The sequence below is a fragment of the Callithrix jacchus genome, chromosome 6 (genome assembly GCF_049354715.1).
Source record: "Callithrix jacchus isolate 240 chromosome 6, calJac240_pri, whole genome shotgun sequence".
Taxonomy (NCBI): Eukaryota; Metazoa; Chordata; class Mammalia; order Primates; family Cebidae; genus Callithrix; species Callithrix jacchus.
In genome coordinates this window covers 122,344,085-122,359,982 of record NC_133507.1, presented here as the reverse complement: position 1 = coordinate 122,359,982, position 15,898 = coordinate 122,344,085, and the positions used below count along the sequence as shown (strand labels likewise).

General features: G+C 42.6%; 1 protein-coding gene and 1 long non-coding RNA gene across 3 annotated transcripts in view; one reads left to right on the top strand and one right to left on the bottom strand.

Moving 5' to 3' along the window:
• The window catches only part of CASP8 (caspase 8), a 30,827-nt gene extending 22,081 nt beyond the window's left edge, over positions 1-8,746 (bottom strand). The window contains exons 1-2 of one of the 2 annotated variants that reach the window (XM_054257783.2): positions 8,419-8,553; positions 6,171-6,228 (exon numbers count right to left, since the gene is read on the bottom strand). Coding sequence is in view for 1 of the 2 variants with exons in the window: in XM_035305289.3 (XP_035161180.1) it covers positions 8,419-8,443 (25 nt within the window). In the remaining variant the exon portion in view is untranslated. Of the gene's footprint in view, positions 1-6,170; positions 6,229-8,418 lie in introns of both variants that reach the window. The other variant, XM_035305289.3, reaches the window with a different exon arrangement.
• On the top strand, positions 8,142-13,408 carry LOC128932410 (uncharacterized). The gene is made up of 2 exons (XR_008482238.2): positions 8,142-8,810; positions 11,460-13,408. It is a non-coding gene; the product is annotated as an uncharacterized LOC128932410 (long non-coding RNA).
• The last annotated feature ends 2,490 nt before the right edge of the window (positions 13,409-15,898 follow it).

Sequence of the window (15,898 nt, the reverse complement as noted above, 5' to 3'; positions counted from 1 at the left end):
CAAATGCCAAATAAATGTTAACCTAAAAGAAGGAAAAAGCCCCTGGCTGTGGGGCATAGGCTCTTGAGCACTTCTCTCACCTCCCATTTCCTCAGTTGAAAATGTGAACATTCCATTGGAAGCGGCGGCTTTCAGACTCTTCAAAGCTGAAGAGCTCTTTGTCAAACCCTTACTCAGAAGCTCCTTCGCCCTTAAGAGTTGACCCTGGACCACTACCTTTTGAGAACCTTAAACTAAGAACCTTTCCATTCCCATCCAGCTCCATTATATTTCTATGATTCCACCAACCCTATACTCTTGGATACTTTCCTTCCCCATAAATAACCTTAACCTGTTTGGACCCATTTTCTCACCTGCAACTAGGTGGATGGGTTCTGGGTCTTTAAGCCCCTTGCATCTGCTAACATTCATAGATGAAAACACAAACCTGGATCCTGCCACTCAGAGGGAGTGGTCAAGGAAACCACGATTCATGTGTTTTCTACATCTTACTCTAAAATAAAAATACTTTCAATTTGGACATTAGAGTAAGTTTAATTTTTTTAAATTTCCATAGCTTTTGGGGGTACAAGTGGTTTTTTGGTTACATGGATGATGCTGTAGTGGTGAATTGAGTATACCCATCACCCAAGCAGTTTACACTGCACCCAATATACAGTCTTTTATCCCTCATTTCCCTTAGGCTTTGTCCTGGAGGTGATGAGAAGCTAAGAAAGACTGTAAAAATGAGAATAATGGTATCCAATTGGGAATTAATATTCAAAGTGCAAAGGATAGGCTGGAAGACTTGGAGGCAGGAGACCTACTGGGATCTATTAGGACCAACCTCCCCTCCGGCTCCACCACCAGTCCCCAAGTCCATTACCTCCTTCTGTATGTCTCTGCATCCTCATAGCTTAGCTCCCACTTTTAAGTGAGAACATATGGTATTTTGTTTTATTTTCTTTGAGATGCAGTCTTGCTTTGTCACCCAGGCTGGAGTGCAGTAGTGTAATCTCAGCCAACTGCAACCTCCTCCTCCAGGGTTCAAGAAATTCTCCTGCCTCAACCTCCCAGTAGCTGGTGTTGTGCACCACCACGCCTGGCTAATTTTTGTATTTTTGGTAGAGACGGGGTTTCACCATGTTGGCCAGGCTTTTCTTGAACTCCTGACCTCAGGTGATTCACCTGTCTTGGCCTTCCAAAGTGCTAGGATTACAGGTGTGAGCCACTGCACCCGGCCCAGTATTTGGTTTTCCATTCCTGAGTCACCACACTTAGAATAATGGCCTCTAGCTCCAAGATTAAAATATTTTTTAAATGATCCTCTTGAAAATATCCTTTCCTTCCATTCCCTGAAAGAAAATTTTTTAAAAATCTTTTCTCCCTCCTGATTACAGCAGCAGTGGTTTTTTTGTGTGGAAATGGAAACCACAGAGGCTCCCGGGACTTAAGCTTCCACTTTCTGCTGCCCTCTTTCTTCCCAAGTCCTCAGTCACTCCCTTCTCCCACCCCACTGCCACCATGTTTGCTCCCTGCGGGGAGTTGGTCCCCAGCCATATCATCATCACCCTCCTGATGGTAAATCACTCTCTCACTAGACTGGAAGCTCTGTGAGGGCAGAAACTTTTGCTGTTTTTTTTATTATTTTTTTTATTTTTGAGACAGGTTATCACTCTGTCATCCAGGCTGGAGTGCAGTGGTGAGATCTTGGCTCATTGCAACCTCCACCTCCCAGACTTGAGCCATCCTCCCACCTCAGCCTGCTGAGTGGCTGGGACTACAGGAGCAAACTACCACACCAGCTATTACTGGCTACTGTCTCAGGCTGTTGGCTTGTTAATTGCCTGGGCTTTCCTGAATGAATAGTAATAGCCATCTTAGACACGTTCAGTGTAGAAATAATCAGGTCTACTGCAAGGTGGCCAGCATTCCCAATAGATATGGCTGGCATGAGTCAATCATTGCTCTAGGCACTGGGAATGCAGTAAAATAAGCCAGCATGGCCCAGGAGTTCAAGTCTACCCTGGGCAAAACTCCAGGTATCAAGGCCCCAACTCTAAAAAAAACCAAATTGAAGATAAGTGATAACTATGCAAAATAATTATTGCCTATTGACAAGCAAATTCTATCCTGTCCAATGAAGGTCCAATTGATTTCCCTTCCCCTCTTGTGGAAAAACCAATTTTGCCTCCATCTGCACAAATAGTCCTGATTTAGAAATGTGTCTGATCTTCAAATTCCCTTCTGAGCCAGCTATAACATCTTCCTAGTTGTCATTGGTAAATGAGTAGAATAAAATATTTATTATCTGTTAAAAACAAAAAAGCAAAACAAAAACAAAAACAAAACAGAGTGAGTCATTTAGCCATCTTTGTCAAAATGCAAAATTCACATATACTTTGGCCCCGCAATTTAACTTCCAAAAGTTGTTTCCACATTCACTTAAACATAAGTATACTCAAAACCATATACAAGGCTATTCATGGTGGCATTCCTTGAAATAACAGAAGAGGAAAAATAACCGTTTATCAGTATTAGAGGATTTAGACAAGCAATTAATCATAATCCATGGAACTCTGTTATACAAGAAAGAATAGGAAGATCAATGTGATCAAGTGTGTGTGATCTACATAATGTATTGATCATTACACATTCTGTATATTCACAGAAGAGCTCTGATAAAAGCACACAGGAAGTGGCTTCAGTCACGGTAAGGAAAAGCAGAATTACAAACACGTGGGCGTGCAGTGTGGGAAGGCCCATGAGTGGAGGTGACAATGAGAGCTGCTTTATACGCCTTATCTTGCTGCAATTTGTACTGTTTGAATTTTTACCATGTACATGTATTACTTATTCTAAAAATACACCTAATTAAAATCTTTATTTAAAGATCCATTCTTATTCATATGCTGGAAAAGATCTAAACTAGAGCTAACCCTGTTTAGTGTCATGAGGTCAACTGTCTTTAAAATTTTAAGTGCATTCTAACCTCTGTTAAAAGCTCATCTTACAGGATAAAACCAACCAAAGAATCAAATGAAAGCAGGACTTCCTTTTCCCTGTCCCTCAATTATTTTTTTTCCTGAGGATAACAATGCTTAGTGTATTCACTTTAGAGAATACAGAAAAGATCAAAAGAAAGTAAAAATTATGTATAATTCTACCATCCAAAGATAAATGCCTAATATTTTACCCTTTCCTACCAAATATGTTATGCACACGCCCTTTTCCTTATATTTGAATCCATCATATTTCTGTAGTATAAGTGGATTGTTCCACTGATAAGTACCTCTCGTAAGTACATCCTGATGTCTGTAGTTTTTCTTCCACGGCATGGGTTTTAATATCTGTAAAGCATTTAATCTTAGAGATAAACTATAACTTACATAGCCAGTTCCTGATTCTATTTAGGATGATCTTAAAATGCAAATCTTTAAGTTAAAGTTAACTTAAACGTTTATAATCAGCCAGTTCCTGATTATATTTAGGTTGATCTTAAGATGCAAATCTTTAAGTTAAAGTTTAAATTAAAATAACTTCCAATTATTTTCTTAGAATAATTTCCTAAAAGTAGTATTATTGGGTCAAAAGAAATAAACCTTTTTTAGTCTCTTTTTACCTATTTAATAGCATTTTCTGATAGTATATAATAAAAATCAATACAATCCAAGCCTGAGATGACATGAATTTGGATATAATACAACTGGCGGGTAGCTCCTGTCCTCCATAGCCACCTTATCTCACTCATTTCATTACCTTTCAACAATGTGACAATGGTTTTTAAGTGGTTTTCCCATCAAATCATAATTGACGCTCAGAAGGGAAAATGCTAACATGGCTTCTCCTCTGACCTAGGTGCTCTGGGACACGCCACGAGATAACAGTCAGCCTTGCCTGTTTTTTGGTTTTTGCTTAAGTCATACATCCCTGTAGTCTTAGTACCTAGAAAACAGGCTTTAAGACACCATTAACAACGGGCCAGTCCAGTACCGTATGGGGAGAGGTATCACGTGGTGGTTCTTGTTTAATGGGACCTAGATCTTCCGCACTCTTACGGGCTAGAAACTTCGTTAAGCTAGTATTTTAAAAATAATGCCCTTGTAGTTTTTGGTTCCTAAAAATAGTAAAAGTAACACTTGTTTCATAGAGAAAATACAAAGAAGTATACAAAGAAAATAAAAATTACTTAAAAACTTGCCATTTGGAAGTAATTCTTTGGTCACATTTTGTGCGTTTTTCCCAGTTTTTTTTCACATGTATATATAACATAGGTAAATTTGAATATTTTCCATGTAATACATATATTTATATAATATCTGCTAAATGTCTATTTATATTATATATTTATATGTCTTTGTATTATATATTTAATATTTTATATATTTATCCCTCAAAGTATTTAAATAAAAATGTGTTTATAATAATCATATACATAAATTATATAATAAATATTTATAACCTATATATCCATATAAACACAAAAATATTTTTTAACTTCATTTCACTAAAACCTCTGAAGAAATTACTATTATTGTACCCATTTTTCTGTTATGAAAAGTCACGGCTTGGAAATGAGCTAGTAAGGGAGAGAGCCACAGCCAGAATTGAGTATCTCACTCGAGGGCTTCAGTGACAGAGCACAAAGATACAGATATTATTCTACTTGCAGCTGGAAGGCGGTGAAGGAATCTCACGAAGAAAAACATAAAATCATAACTTTTTTAGAGATTAAAATTCCAAAAAAATTGACAACAACAAAACCACAACACCGGGAGTTCTCAACAAATCCACTACAGGAGAGAGAGGGTCAGAGCCTCACAAAGGAAGTGCTGGAGTCTAGGCCTCAGCATCTCATTCCAGAGTCCCATTCTACCACTGTTTTATATGCCACAGTTAGACTACAAATACATTCCATCTCATCACCATCATTCTAGTTAATATTCTAGCAGCATCCTAGCTCTTGCACTGATAACTACCCCACAGGTGGGGGGAAAAGCAAAACATGCATTCGCCATCGGAAACAAAAACCTGCATCTCATCCAAAACTTGAGAGAACCTGAAAGCCACTCACTCTCAGGCCCAAACCTCTAACCGGTAGGTAGTATTGCCACGGCCTCGGGTCCAGGCTGGCTGCCCCAGACTTTGGGCTGCCCCTGAACCTCACAGACATCCATTCTGCACTCACATGGTGTCCATAGCAGGGCGCCGCAACCACAGTGTGCAAACAACCAAGCAAAGGTATCCCGACCTCAGCAAAACATACAAGCCCATCATTTTCAAACAGAATGAAACTTGCAACTTCACCTGTAAATGCTTAACCCCACAAGGACAGGTCTCTGATTTCATCCATCCAGTCTTCCCATTATATTGTTTTTTGAACTGTTTTGTATCTTTTTAATTTTCTTTCTTTTTTTTTTGAGACAGAGTTTTGCTCTTGTTGCCCAGGCTGGAAAGCAATGGCGTGATCTCGGCTCACAGCAATCTCCGCCTCCCAGGTTCAAGCAATTCTCCTGCCTCATCCTCCCAAGTAGCTGGGATTAAAAGCATGGGCCACCACGCCCAGCTAATTTTGTAATTTTAGGAGAGACGAGGTTTCTCCTTGTTGGTCAGGCTGGTCTCAAACTCCCGACCTCAGGTGATCCACCTGCCTCGGCCTCCCAAAGTGCTGGGATTACAGATGTGAGCCACCATGCCCAGCCTTTTTAAATTTCTTTAAAAAACAAATAATTGAATTAGTAGGACAATGGGTATGAGTATGCGTATGTGTGTGTGTGTGTGTGTTTATGTTGGCAAATGTGTATGTTGGTGGGTCTGTGTGTTGGTGGGAGGATAGCTGTAGCAGCAAAGTCAGTTGAGATTTAAATTTTGGCTTCTAAGACAAGTTGGGCTGGGATCAGGCTTTCGTACAAGTAGCTAAACTTGGAGCCTTTCAGAAACTCCTAAGACTCCATCGATCTAAGTTAGAGTGGCTTGAGGTCTGGAAACTGCATAACCCTCGGCAAGGCTCTCAGAGGGACTGCTGCCTCTTACACTAACTTCATGGTTTCCCCATCCACACTCAAACATGAGGATCACCTCCATGGCCCCAAGGCCACCCAATCTCACTCTCAGGAGCCTAGAAAACTCCAGAATCAAAGGCCTTCCTCCCAAAAGGCCCCTCTGACCTTACCAAAGAGGCGAATCCTTACCTTATTATCACAACGGTAGCACCTTCTTCACAGGCCTATCCACTGCCCATCTGAGCATCTAAGACAAGAGCAAACGTCTAATGAAGGACGGAAGGCACAGCCAGCTGCACTTCCTGTTTCGAAACTCCTGAGTCACAAACACTAGAGGGGAAACAACACTTACCACTTGTCTCTGAGTGAGCAGAGCCGCCCTCTAAAGCTCCTAAAGCTAAAGGGAAAAGGCCTGGTGGTCCATGAGATTGCAGGCAGGGTGGGGCAAGGCACATGGCCACCTGAGCAATGGCCACTGGCCAACATCTTTGTGTGACTTTGGATGAGTCATTTTACCTTTGGAGCCTCATTTCCATGTTCTGAAATGAGGACACTGGACTGGATTGTAACTAAGAACACTTTCTTTTCATATTTAGTATTTGAAGTTTTTTTGGGTTCATCATTAAGACTTTAAGTTTTTCATTCAATGTATCGTGACTGAGCACCCCGGAGAGGTCTTGAGATTGGGCACTGCAGAGCCCTCATCTTGGTTCTCAAGGTGGCTGCGAACTTTCAGAGCTAAAGCACCTGGTTTAGCCAAGGAGCATCTCCATGGCCCCAAGGTCACCAGATTCCACTCTCAGCAATCTAAAAAACTTTAAAATAAAAAACTCTAAAATGAAAAACCTCTAAAAAGAAAAAACTCTGAAATAAAAAAAAAAATTCTAAAATAAAAAATCTAGAAAGAAAAGAACTCTAAAATGAAATAACTCTTTGGTAAGCCCATCTTACCAAAGGTGGTCCTTGTGTATGAGTGTAGCTGAGGAAACCATGAAGTTAACTGCAAGATGGGTTTTTACCATCTTATCAAAGAGGCAAATCCTGGGGACCTCATCATGTTGGGCTCTAGTTGCCCATATGTATATAATATATGTATCAGTAAACAAAAGATTGCCTTCATACTGAGAGTTAGCTGAAATGTTTTCTGATATTAAAAGCAGGAAAAGAAAATCAAGCATCTCTCTTCTTTGAAGCTGCCTTTTGTCCTTCCCCAAATAGAATATAAGCATTCAGAGGGCAGGCACTCATAGCTGAGAAGACTGAATGAAGTATCTGAAAGGGACTCCTCACCAGAGAGGGCTAGGTCAAGGTGGCCTCATAACATCAATGCCTGATGGGCACAGTGGCATGCCTGTAATCCTAGCACTTTGGGAGGCCAAGGTGGGAGGATCATTTGAGCCTAGGCATTTGAGACCAGCCTGGGCAACATAGTGAGACACCATCTCTACGAAAAAAAATTTTTAATTAGCCAGGTGTAGTAGCACATGCCTGTGGTCCCAGCTAATCTGAAAGCTGAGATGGGAAAATTGCTTAATCCCAGGATGTCGAGGCTGAAGTGAGCCATGATTGTGCCACTGTACAATCATGATTGTGCCTGGGTGACAGAGCAAGACCCTGTCTCAAAAAAACAAAAAAGAAATAGAAATAGAATGTGCAAAATAAAATACCAATAATATTAATATGCAATAGTAATTGATAACTGGTGTAGTAAGTGACTTGTGCCTAGTGTCTCCTTCAAGCCTCACAGTCACCTCCCGAGGCATTATTAATCCCATATAATGATGAGATGACAGAGGCACAGAGGAATTACTTACCTGCCTCAGATCGCATAGTTAAAAAATAGTGTACACACACAAAAGAAAAATACATTTTGCAAAGATACAGATTAAATCACGAATTCATATCAAAACATTAGAGAACTGTCTTTGGGAAGCAAGAGAGAGGGCAGGGGTGGGAGTGGAGAGGTGAAAGGAAACCCTTAGAACCCGGGGAGGAAGGAAGCCGGCTGTGCGCCTTAGGGACCCAGGTCTGCAGGGCATCGTGATTCGACAGAATAAAGAACTTAACCCCCTGCCCCAGGGCCAAATGAAAAAGAAAAAAAAAAAGTGGATTGATAAAGTTTTCTGGAATCTCCAAAAGGGTCCACAGGAGGGAGACAGTGTGTCGGTATTCGAGGCGTCAGGGAAGCTGGGAGCTCAAGCTCTGAAGGCGGCAAAGAAACTGGAGACTCCTCCGAGTGAAAAAGCAGCAAGGTCAGAGGCAACGGCTCAGAGAGAAGCCCCACAGGGGAGCGGGGCCAGGCAGGACCCAGAGGTGTCCTCAGAAGGGCAGATGCAAGTTGCTTCCCCCTGCCCACCGACCCGTTTCTAGAGCTAGTGAAGAAACAAAAATATTGTGGTTTCCTGTGGAAGGGGTCACCTCGGCAACAGGCACTCACCCGCTCCACCCTTTCCGGGCACCATCGCAGTCTCCGAGTCCCCTAACCTGCCTAACTCCACACGCTCCGTGGGGAGCGGGGTGGGAAGGGCTCCCAGGAGGAACCTTTCTTTTACTTTCGATCACCACCCTCCACGGCCTCACTTCCTGTTGAGTGGACTAGCAAATTCAGCCCGGCTTGAAAAAAACGCAAGAGTAAGGAGGAAATCTGTAAAAACACTTCCCTCCAGCAAAAGGACAGAATCTGGTCTCCAGAGAAAAAGAAAATTCACAACAGAAGGAACTCCGGGGTAAATTGTACTCCTAAAGCAGGAGGACAGAGATGACTCACTCAAGCAAGAAATGTTTCCTTTTTAAAGGAACAGATGCCCAATTTCCAACCATTCAGAAGAGGTAGGTGGCAGACAATTCATTGACGTGCAAACTAGAAACCCGAGCGCTGGACATGCTTCACTGGAAAGCATTTATACTGACTCCATTAATAATAATAACACCTGTCCGTAGCAAGTAATATGCCATTCTTCCTTGCAAAGGGTCTGGGGAGAGGGCATTTCCCTCTCTTGATCCAAATCTCAGCACTGAAGCCACAGACCAGCCTTCTCCTCCCTCCCCGAGGACTGAGTAAAGCCAGCCCTGTAGCTGAAATGTAGGTAGATTGTTCACAAAGGAGGAAGTGTTTTCGCTCAGCCCTACTTGGCTCAGCCCTGAGTTCCCAGCCGTGGCCATGTTCTCCAGTTTAGTAGTAACCTGTGTCTTTGTAGTATCCAGCCTGGAGTGTTGGTGCTACTGAGTGAGGTCTGTTCCCCAAGCTCTGAGCCCCAGACCCTCCCCTGTTCTCTCTTTTGTTTGTTTGTTTGTTTGGTCTGTTGCCCAGGCTGGAGTGCAGTGCTGAGATCTTGGCTCACTGCAGTCTCCACCTCCTGGATTCAAGTGATTCTCCTGCCTCAGCCTCCCTAGTATCTGGGACTACAGGCACCCACCACCACGTCCAGCTAATTTTTGCATTTTTAGTAGAGACGGGGTTTCACCATGTTGGTCAGACTGATCTCCAACTCCTGACCTCAAACAATCCACCCACCTTGGCCTCCCAAAGTGCTGGGATTATAGGCATAAGCCACCATGCCCAGTCCCTCCCCAGTTCTCTCCCATCTGCTTCTGTTTCCTGAGTTTTTAATAAGGGTTTTCCGCCCTTTTGTTTTCACATGTTGTACATTTTATAACCAGAACACCAACAATAACACATTACTTATATGTTACACCATGACAAGAACTACCACTAATTCTCTCAGCAATTCAGAGTATTGTTCTCCCATGTTATAGATGAGGAAACTAATGCTCAAACAGTTACATAGAGTCAAACACAGTCCTGCTGGGCCAAAGACAGGGATTTTTCTATGACACACTAACTCCCTTTCTCCAACACTTAGGATTTGGAATCAATTATGTGGATGGAAGAGCAACAAATTTAAACTAAGAGTGACCGATGCACAAAGGTCAGAAGGTCCTTGGTTTCTCAGTCACCTAACAAAAATGAGATGGCCTAATAAAGGCACAGCTAATACTAATCAAACCATTTGTGTATGCCAGACATGGCCACCTAAATTGGTTCATTTCCACTTCTGAACAGTTCTCAGAAGTGGATGCTACTACTGGTCCCATTTTATGAATGGGGACACTGAGGCTTAGAGAGGTTGAAAGACTTGGCTATGCTCATTCAGTGAGTGAGTGATAGAATGAGCTCTGTTTGTCTCTAAGGCCCTGAGTGGTTAGTCACTGCCTAAACATGAATGCACAACCATGATCTCAATCTGACCAACCTCAGAATTAACTGCAAAATTTTTTAAAATACGAATCTTCAAGTTCCAGCTTTGGAACTCCTAACTGAGCAAAAATGTGGGAGATAAAACAGCTGGAGCACTTATAATAGTGCCTGTGCCTTCCACAGTTCTCAGTAAATAGGCTGTGGTCGCGGTGACTCGCACCAGTAGTTCCAGCACTTTGGAAGGCCAAGGCAGGAGGATCACTTGAGCCCCAGAAATAGAGACCAGCCTGGGCAACATAGGGAGACACCGTCTCTACAGAAAATGTTAAAAATTAGTCAGGTGTCGTGAGGTGCGTCTATGGTCTCCAGCTACTTAGGAGACTGAAGTGAAAGGAAAACTTGAGCGTGGGAGGTCAAGGGTGCAGGGAGCTATGCTCATGCCACTGCACTCCAGCCTGGGTGACAGAGCGAGACCCTGTATCAATAAATAAATAAATATTCACTACCCTGTTATTCAAGCTCACAACATCTCTCAGATGGCTACAGATTATTAGGCCTGTTACAGATGACGAAATTAAATGCAACATCAATCAGCTGACAAATGGCAGGGCCAGTGCATGAACTCAGGAGTGTCTCACTCAAGAGTTTCTGCTCTTAGACCCTGTAAACGTCTCACTGCATGTACCCAAACCCAGCCTTGCAAATACGGGTTAGCTGCTGGATGCATCTGAGAGGCAGTACTGAGAATGCGGGGAGCAGGGTAGCGGTGGGAGTCTCAGGGCTTCAACTTGTGCCATTTGTAAGGCACTGACCCTAGATTCTCCAGTCTTAGATCTTTTATATATATATATACATATATGAAGAGCTAATAAGTGAATTATGGCCAGGCACAGTGGCTCACCCCTGTGATCCCAGCACTTGGAGAGGCTGAGGCAGGCGGATCACTTAAGAGCAGTTCAAGAGCGGCCCGGCCAACATGGCGAAACCCCATCTCTACTAAAAATACAAAAAAATTAGCTGGGCATGGTGGCATGTGCCTGTAGTCTCAGCTACTCAAGGCTTGAGAATCGCTTGAGCCTAGGAGGTGGAGGTTGCAATGAGCCAAGATGGCACCATTGTGCCTGTGTGACAGAGGGAGACTCCATCTCAAAAAAAATAATAGCAGTAAGAGTTAATAAGTAAATTATAACCCTCAGGTTGGTTGAATTTCTATTGTGAAGCACAAGGCTCATTATTACTTCATTTGCTCTAACCAATTTCTTACCCTCATCTTGGCATAGGTGTCTGTGTGACTGTTTATGTCAGAATTAATCATGTGCATGGTCCTTAGTCCCAGGGAAGCTGAAAGACCTGGAGGTGTTGCCGAAGCTGCACGGACATGGAGAGCTGGCTCCTGCCCAGCACACAGTGAGGACAGGTCTGCTTTGACTCAAATCTCCAAGTGGTTTCCACCCTCTTGAATCTCAAATCCGAAAGCAGATTTGGACCTGTAAGTGTCCCTAAGAAAGCCAAGAAGGACCCAACCTCAGCTCAACGGCAACACACCCTTCCCATTCATCTGATGTGACACTCTTCAAAGATAAACACCAACAGTGAAACCAGAATCCCCTAAATGTGCATGCCTTTGTTGCCAACTTGGGAGATTGTATGTAACTAACACACGGGCCAGGGTAGTATGGTTTGTGGATTCGATGGGGCCACTCCTTCCTCCTTGACTCTCTGGCAGCTGGCCTTGGCTACTGCCTTAGACTCCTCCTCCAGAGGGTGGCAAGGGAAAGGAAAAGAGATTCCATTCACATCTATCTCATTCCTTTCTGGGCCTTGTAGGGAGAGACTCAAAGAGTTGTTTAAGACAAAGATTTTAGCAGCTGGGGTTTTAAGTTTTTCTTTTGGTATTGAAATGATTAGACAGTCATGGGGCGTTTACAATGACTGACCACAATCTGTATATTCTGCAGCTTGTTGATTGCTGATGTCTACCCCTTCGGCTTTCTCAAACAAAACTACTGCAGACAAGAACCCATACTACTGATTTAGAAAGGAAGAAATGGGTTCGTTGGTCTCTGATTCCAATATTCATGTCACCGACCTAGCTTTTCCAGAATTTTCTTTTCTTTTTTTTCTTTTTTTTTGAAATGGAGTCTTGCTCTGCTGCCAGGCTGGAGTGAAGTGGCGCAATCCCAGCTCACTGCAACCTCTGCCTCCTGAGTTCAAGCGGTTCTTCTGCCTCAGCGTCCCGAGTGGCTGGGACCACAGGCATGCGCCACCACACCTGGCTAATTGTTGTATTTTTAGTAGAGATGGTGTTTCACCATGTTGACCAGGATGGTCTCTATCTCTTGACCTCGTGATCCGCCCACCTCGGCCTCCCAAAGTGCTGGGATTACAGGCATGAGCCACAGCACCCGGCCCCCCAGAATTTTCTTAAAGGTTTGGACATAGAAGAGGTGAGAATCCTCAATAGTCTTGAGGCACTATGTGCCCATACCCAAGAAATGGGGCACTTCAAACCCTAAGGTTAAGTGTCAAGAACCACCTTTTTAAATGTACTAATTGTGGTAAAATATATATACCATAAAATTTACCATTGTAACCAGCTTTAAATGGCATCAAGTACATTCACGTTGTTATACAACCATTTCCACCACTGAGGAATCACTTTTAATGATATCGTAACAGTGCATTTTTTAAGCACTGTGCAGTTTTAAAAGTTTTAAAGCATTTTCCTCATTTTATCTCATTAGATTCTCACTGGTAGCAATATTTTTTGGTCTAAGGGGTGGAAGAGCATGTGTCTTACAGACAGGAAGATGTTAAGGAAACGAAAGCCCAGAAAAGCAAAGTGACTCTGAAGGGCCTACATAGCTACTGAACCTACATACCGCACTAGTGACTGTTTCTTAAAAAAAACAAATAAATAAGGCTAGATTCAGTGACTCTGAGCACTTTGAGAGGCCAAAGTGGGAGGATCACTTGAGCTCAGGAGTTCAAGACCAGCCTGGGCAATATAGTGTGTTTACCAAAAATCAAAAAAATTAGTTGGGGTGGTGGTGCAGTGGTGGCACACACCTGTGGTCCCAGCTACTCGAGGCTGAGGCATGAAGATTGCTAAAACCCAGGAGTTTGAGGCTGTAGTGAGCTATGATTCCATCACAGCACTCCAGACAGGGTGACAGCCTGTTAAAAAAAAAAAAAAAAAAGCAAATATTGGGAGGGTTATTCCTTGAAACAGATATTTCCTCCATTAGGCTTCACTCCTCACTTTCTGTAAAGAAAAATCCTTATTTTTTTCTCCATAAAAAGAGGATTTTAAGAATGTCTGTAGTAGTAACAAAACACATTCACTAAAAAATGAATTAGCCAATTATTTCTTTCTTTGAAACTGTTAGTGATGATAACAGTACATATTCTTAGTAGATCGAGAAGATGAGTTTTAAAATTAACTTTTGTGGTTTGCAACATTATGACCCAAAATCTTAGTTTCTGAGAAAATAAGTCATCTCTCACCTGATATGACATGTTGTTGTGGGGGACCAGATATTCTCTGAGTTTTCTTTTTCAAAATATACAGTTAAGAGTGAAGAGACAAACCGCAGATTGGAAGAAAATGTTTGCAAAACAAAAGACTGTTACCCAAAAGTATACAAAGTACTCAAAGTTCTTTGCATCACGGGTCAGCAAATCATGAGATTAAGAGACCAAGACCACCCTGGCCAACATGTTGAAACCCCTTCTCTACTAAAAATACAAAAATTAGCTGGGCATGGTGGCACTTGCCTGTAGTCCCTGCTACTCAGGAGACTGAGGCAGGAGAATTGCTTGAACCCAGTAAGCTGAGATCATGCCACTGCACTCCAGCCTGGCAACAGAGCGTGACTCCATCTCAAAAAAAAAAAAAACCTCGACCATACTGTTATCCAAAAATATACAAAGAACGCTTAAGACTCAACAGTAAGAAAACAACCCAATTGAAAAGTGGTCAAGAGCTTTAAACAGACACCTCACCAAAAAGAGATACGGATGGCAAATAAGCATATGAAAAGATGTTCAACATCATATGTCATTAGGGAATTGCAAAATAAAACAACAAGAGATACCACTACTTATCGGCCAAAATTACTAAAATCCAAAACACTGACACCACCAAACATTGGCAAGGATATGAAGTAACAGGAACTCTCATTCACTGCTTGTGGAAATGAAAACTCATACAGACACTTTGGAAGAAGTTAGCTTTTTGATGTGGTTGTTGAGGTGAAGTCTCACTCTGTTTCCCAGGCTGGAGTGCAGTCATGGGAGTGACCTCGGCTCACTGCAGCCTCTGCCTACCAGGTTCAAGTGATTCTCCTGCCTCAGCCTCCCAAGTTGCTGGGACTACAGGCATGTGCCATCACACAGGCTAATTTTTGTATTTTTAGTAGAGACTGGGTTTCTCCATGTTGGTCAAGCCGGTCTTGAACTCCTGACTTCAAGTAATTCACTCGCCTTCACCTCCCAAAGTGCCGGGATTACAGGTGTGAGTCACTGCACGCAGCCTTTCTTTTTTTGAGACAGTCTCACTCTTGCTCAGGCTGGAGTGCAGTGGCGAAATCTTGGCTCAGTGCAACCAACGTCTGCCTCCCAGGTTCAAGCAATTCTCTTGCCTCAGCTTCCCGAGTAGCTAGTATTACAGGCATGCGCCACCACACCCAGCTCATTTTTGTATTTTTTTTTTTTTAGTAGAGATGGGGTTTCATCATGTTGGCCAGGCTGGTCTTAAACTCCTGACCTCAGGTGATCCCGCCTTGGCCTCCCAAAGTGCTGGGATTACAGGCATGAGCCACCACGCCTGGCCAAAGCATATGCTTACCGCAAGATCCAGCAATCACATTTCTAGATATTTACCCAAATTAGTTGAAAACTTATGCTCATGCAAAAACCTGCACCCGAATGTTTATACCACTTTATTTGTAATTCATAACTGCCAAAAGTTGGAAGCAACCAAGATGTCCCTCAATAAATGAATGGATGAACTATGGCACATCCATACCATAGATTATTATTCAGCAATAAAAAGAAATGAGCTATCAAACCATGAAAAGACATGGAAGAGCCTTAAATGAATATTACTACGTGAAAGAAGCCAGTCTGGAAAGGCTACATACTGTATGAGTCCAACCATGTGACATTCTGAAAAAAACTATAGTAACAGTAAAAAGATCAGTGGTTGCTAGGGACTCAGGGCAGGAAGGGTGAGATGTCCAGCACAGGGGATTTTTGGGGAAGTGAAATTATTCTGTATAATATTGTAATGGTTCTACATGGCATTATTTTTTTGGCAAAACCAATAAGATGTACAACACCAAAAGTGAACCCTAATGGAAACCATGGGACTTCAGTTCAGAATAACTTATTGATGGGATTCAGGACATGCTACCATAAAATATGGCACCATGACTGATAGTGTTTGGATTTGTTGTCCCCACCCAAATTCATGTCCACTTGTAATTCCCAATGTTGGAGGTGGGGCCTGATGGGAGGTAACTGGATCATGGGGATGGTTTCAATAGTTTAGTACCATCCCCCTAGTGCTGTTCGTATGATAGAGTTCTCACAATATCTGGTTGTTTAAAAATGTGTGGCACTGGCCGGGCGCGGTGGCTCAAGCCTGTAATCCCAGCATTTGGGAGGCCGAGGTGGGTGGATCACGAGGTCAAGATATCGAGACCATCCTGGTCAA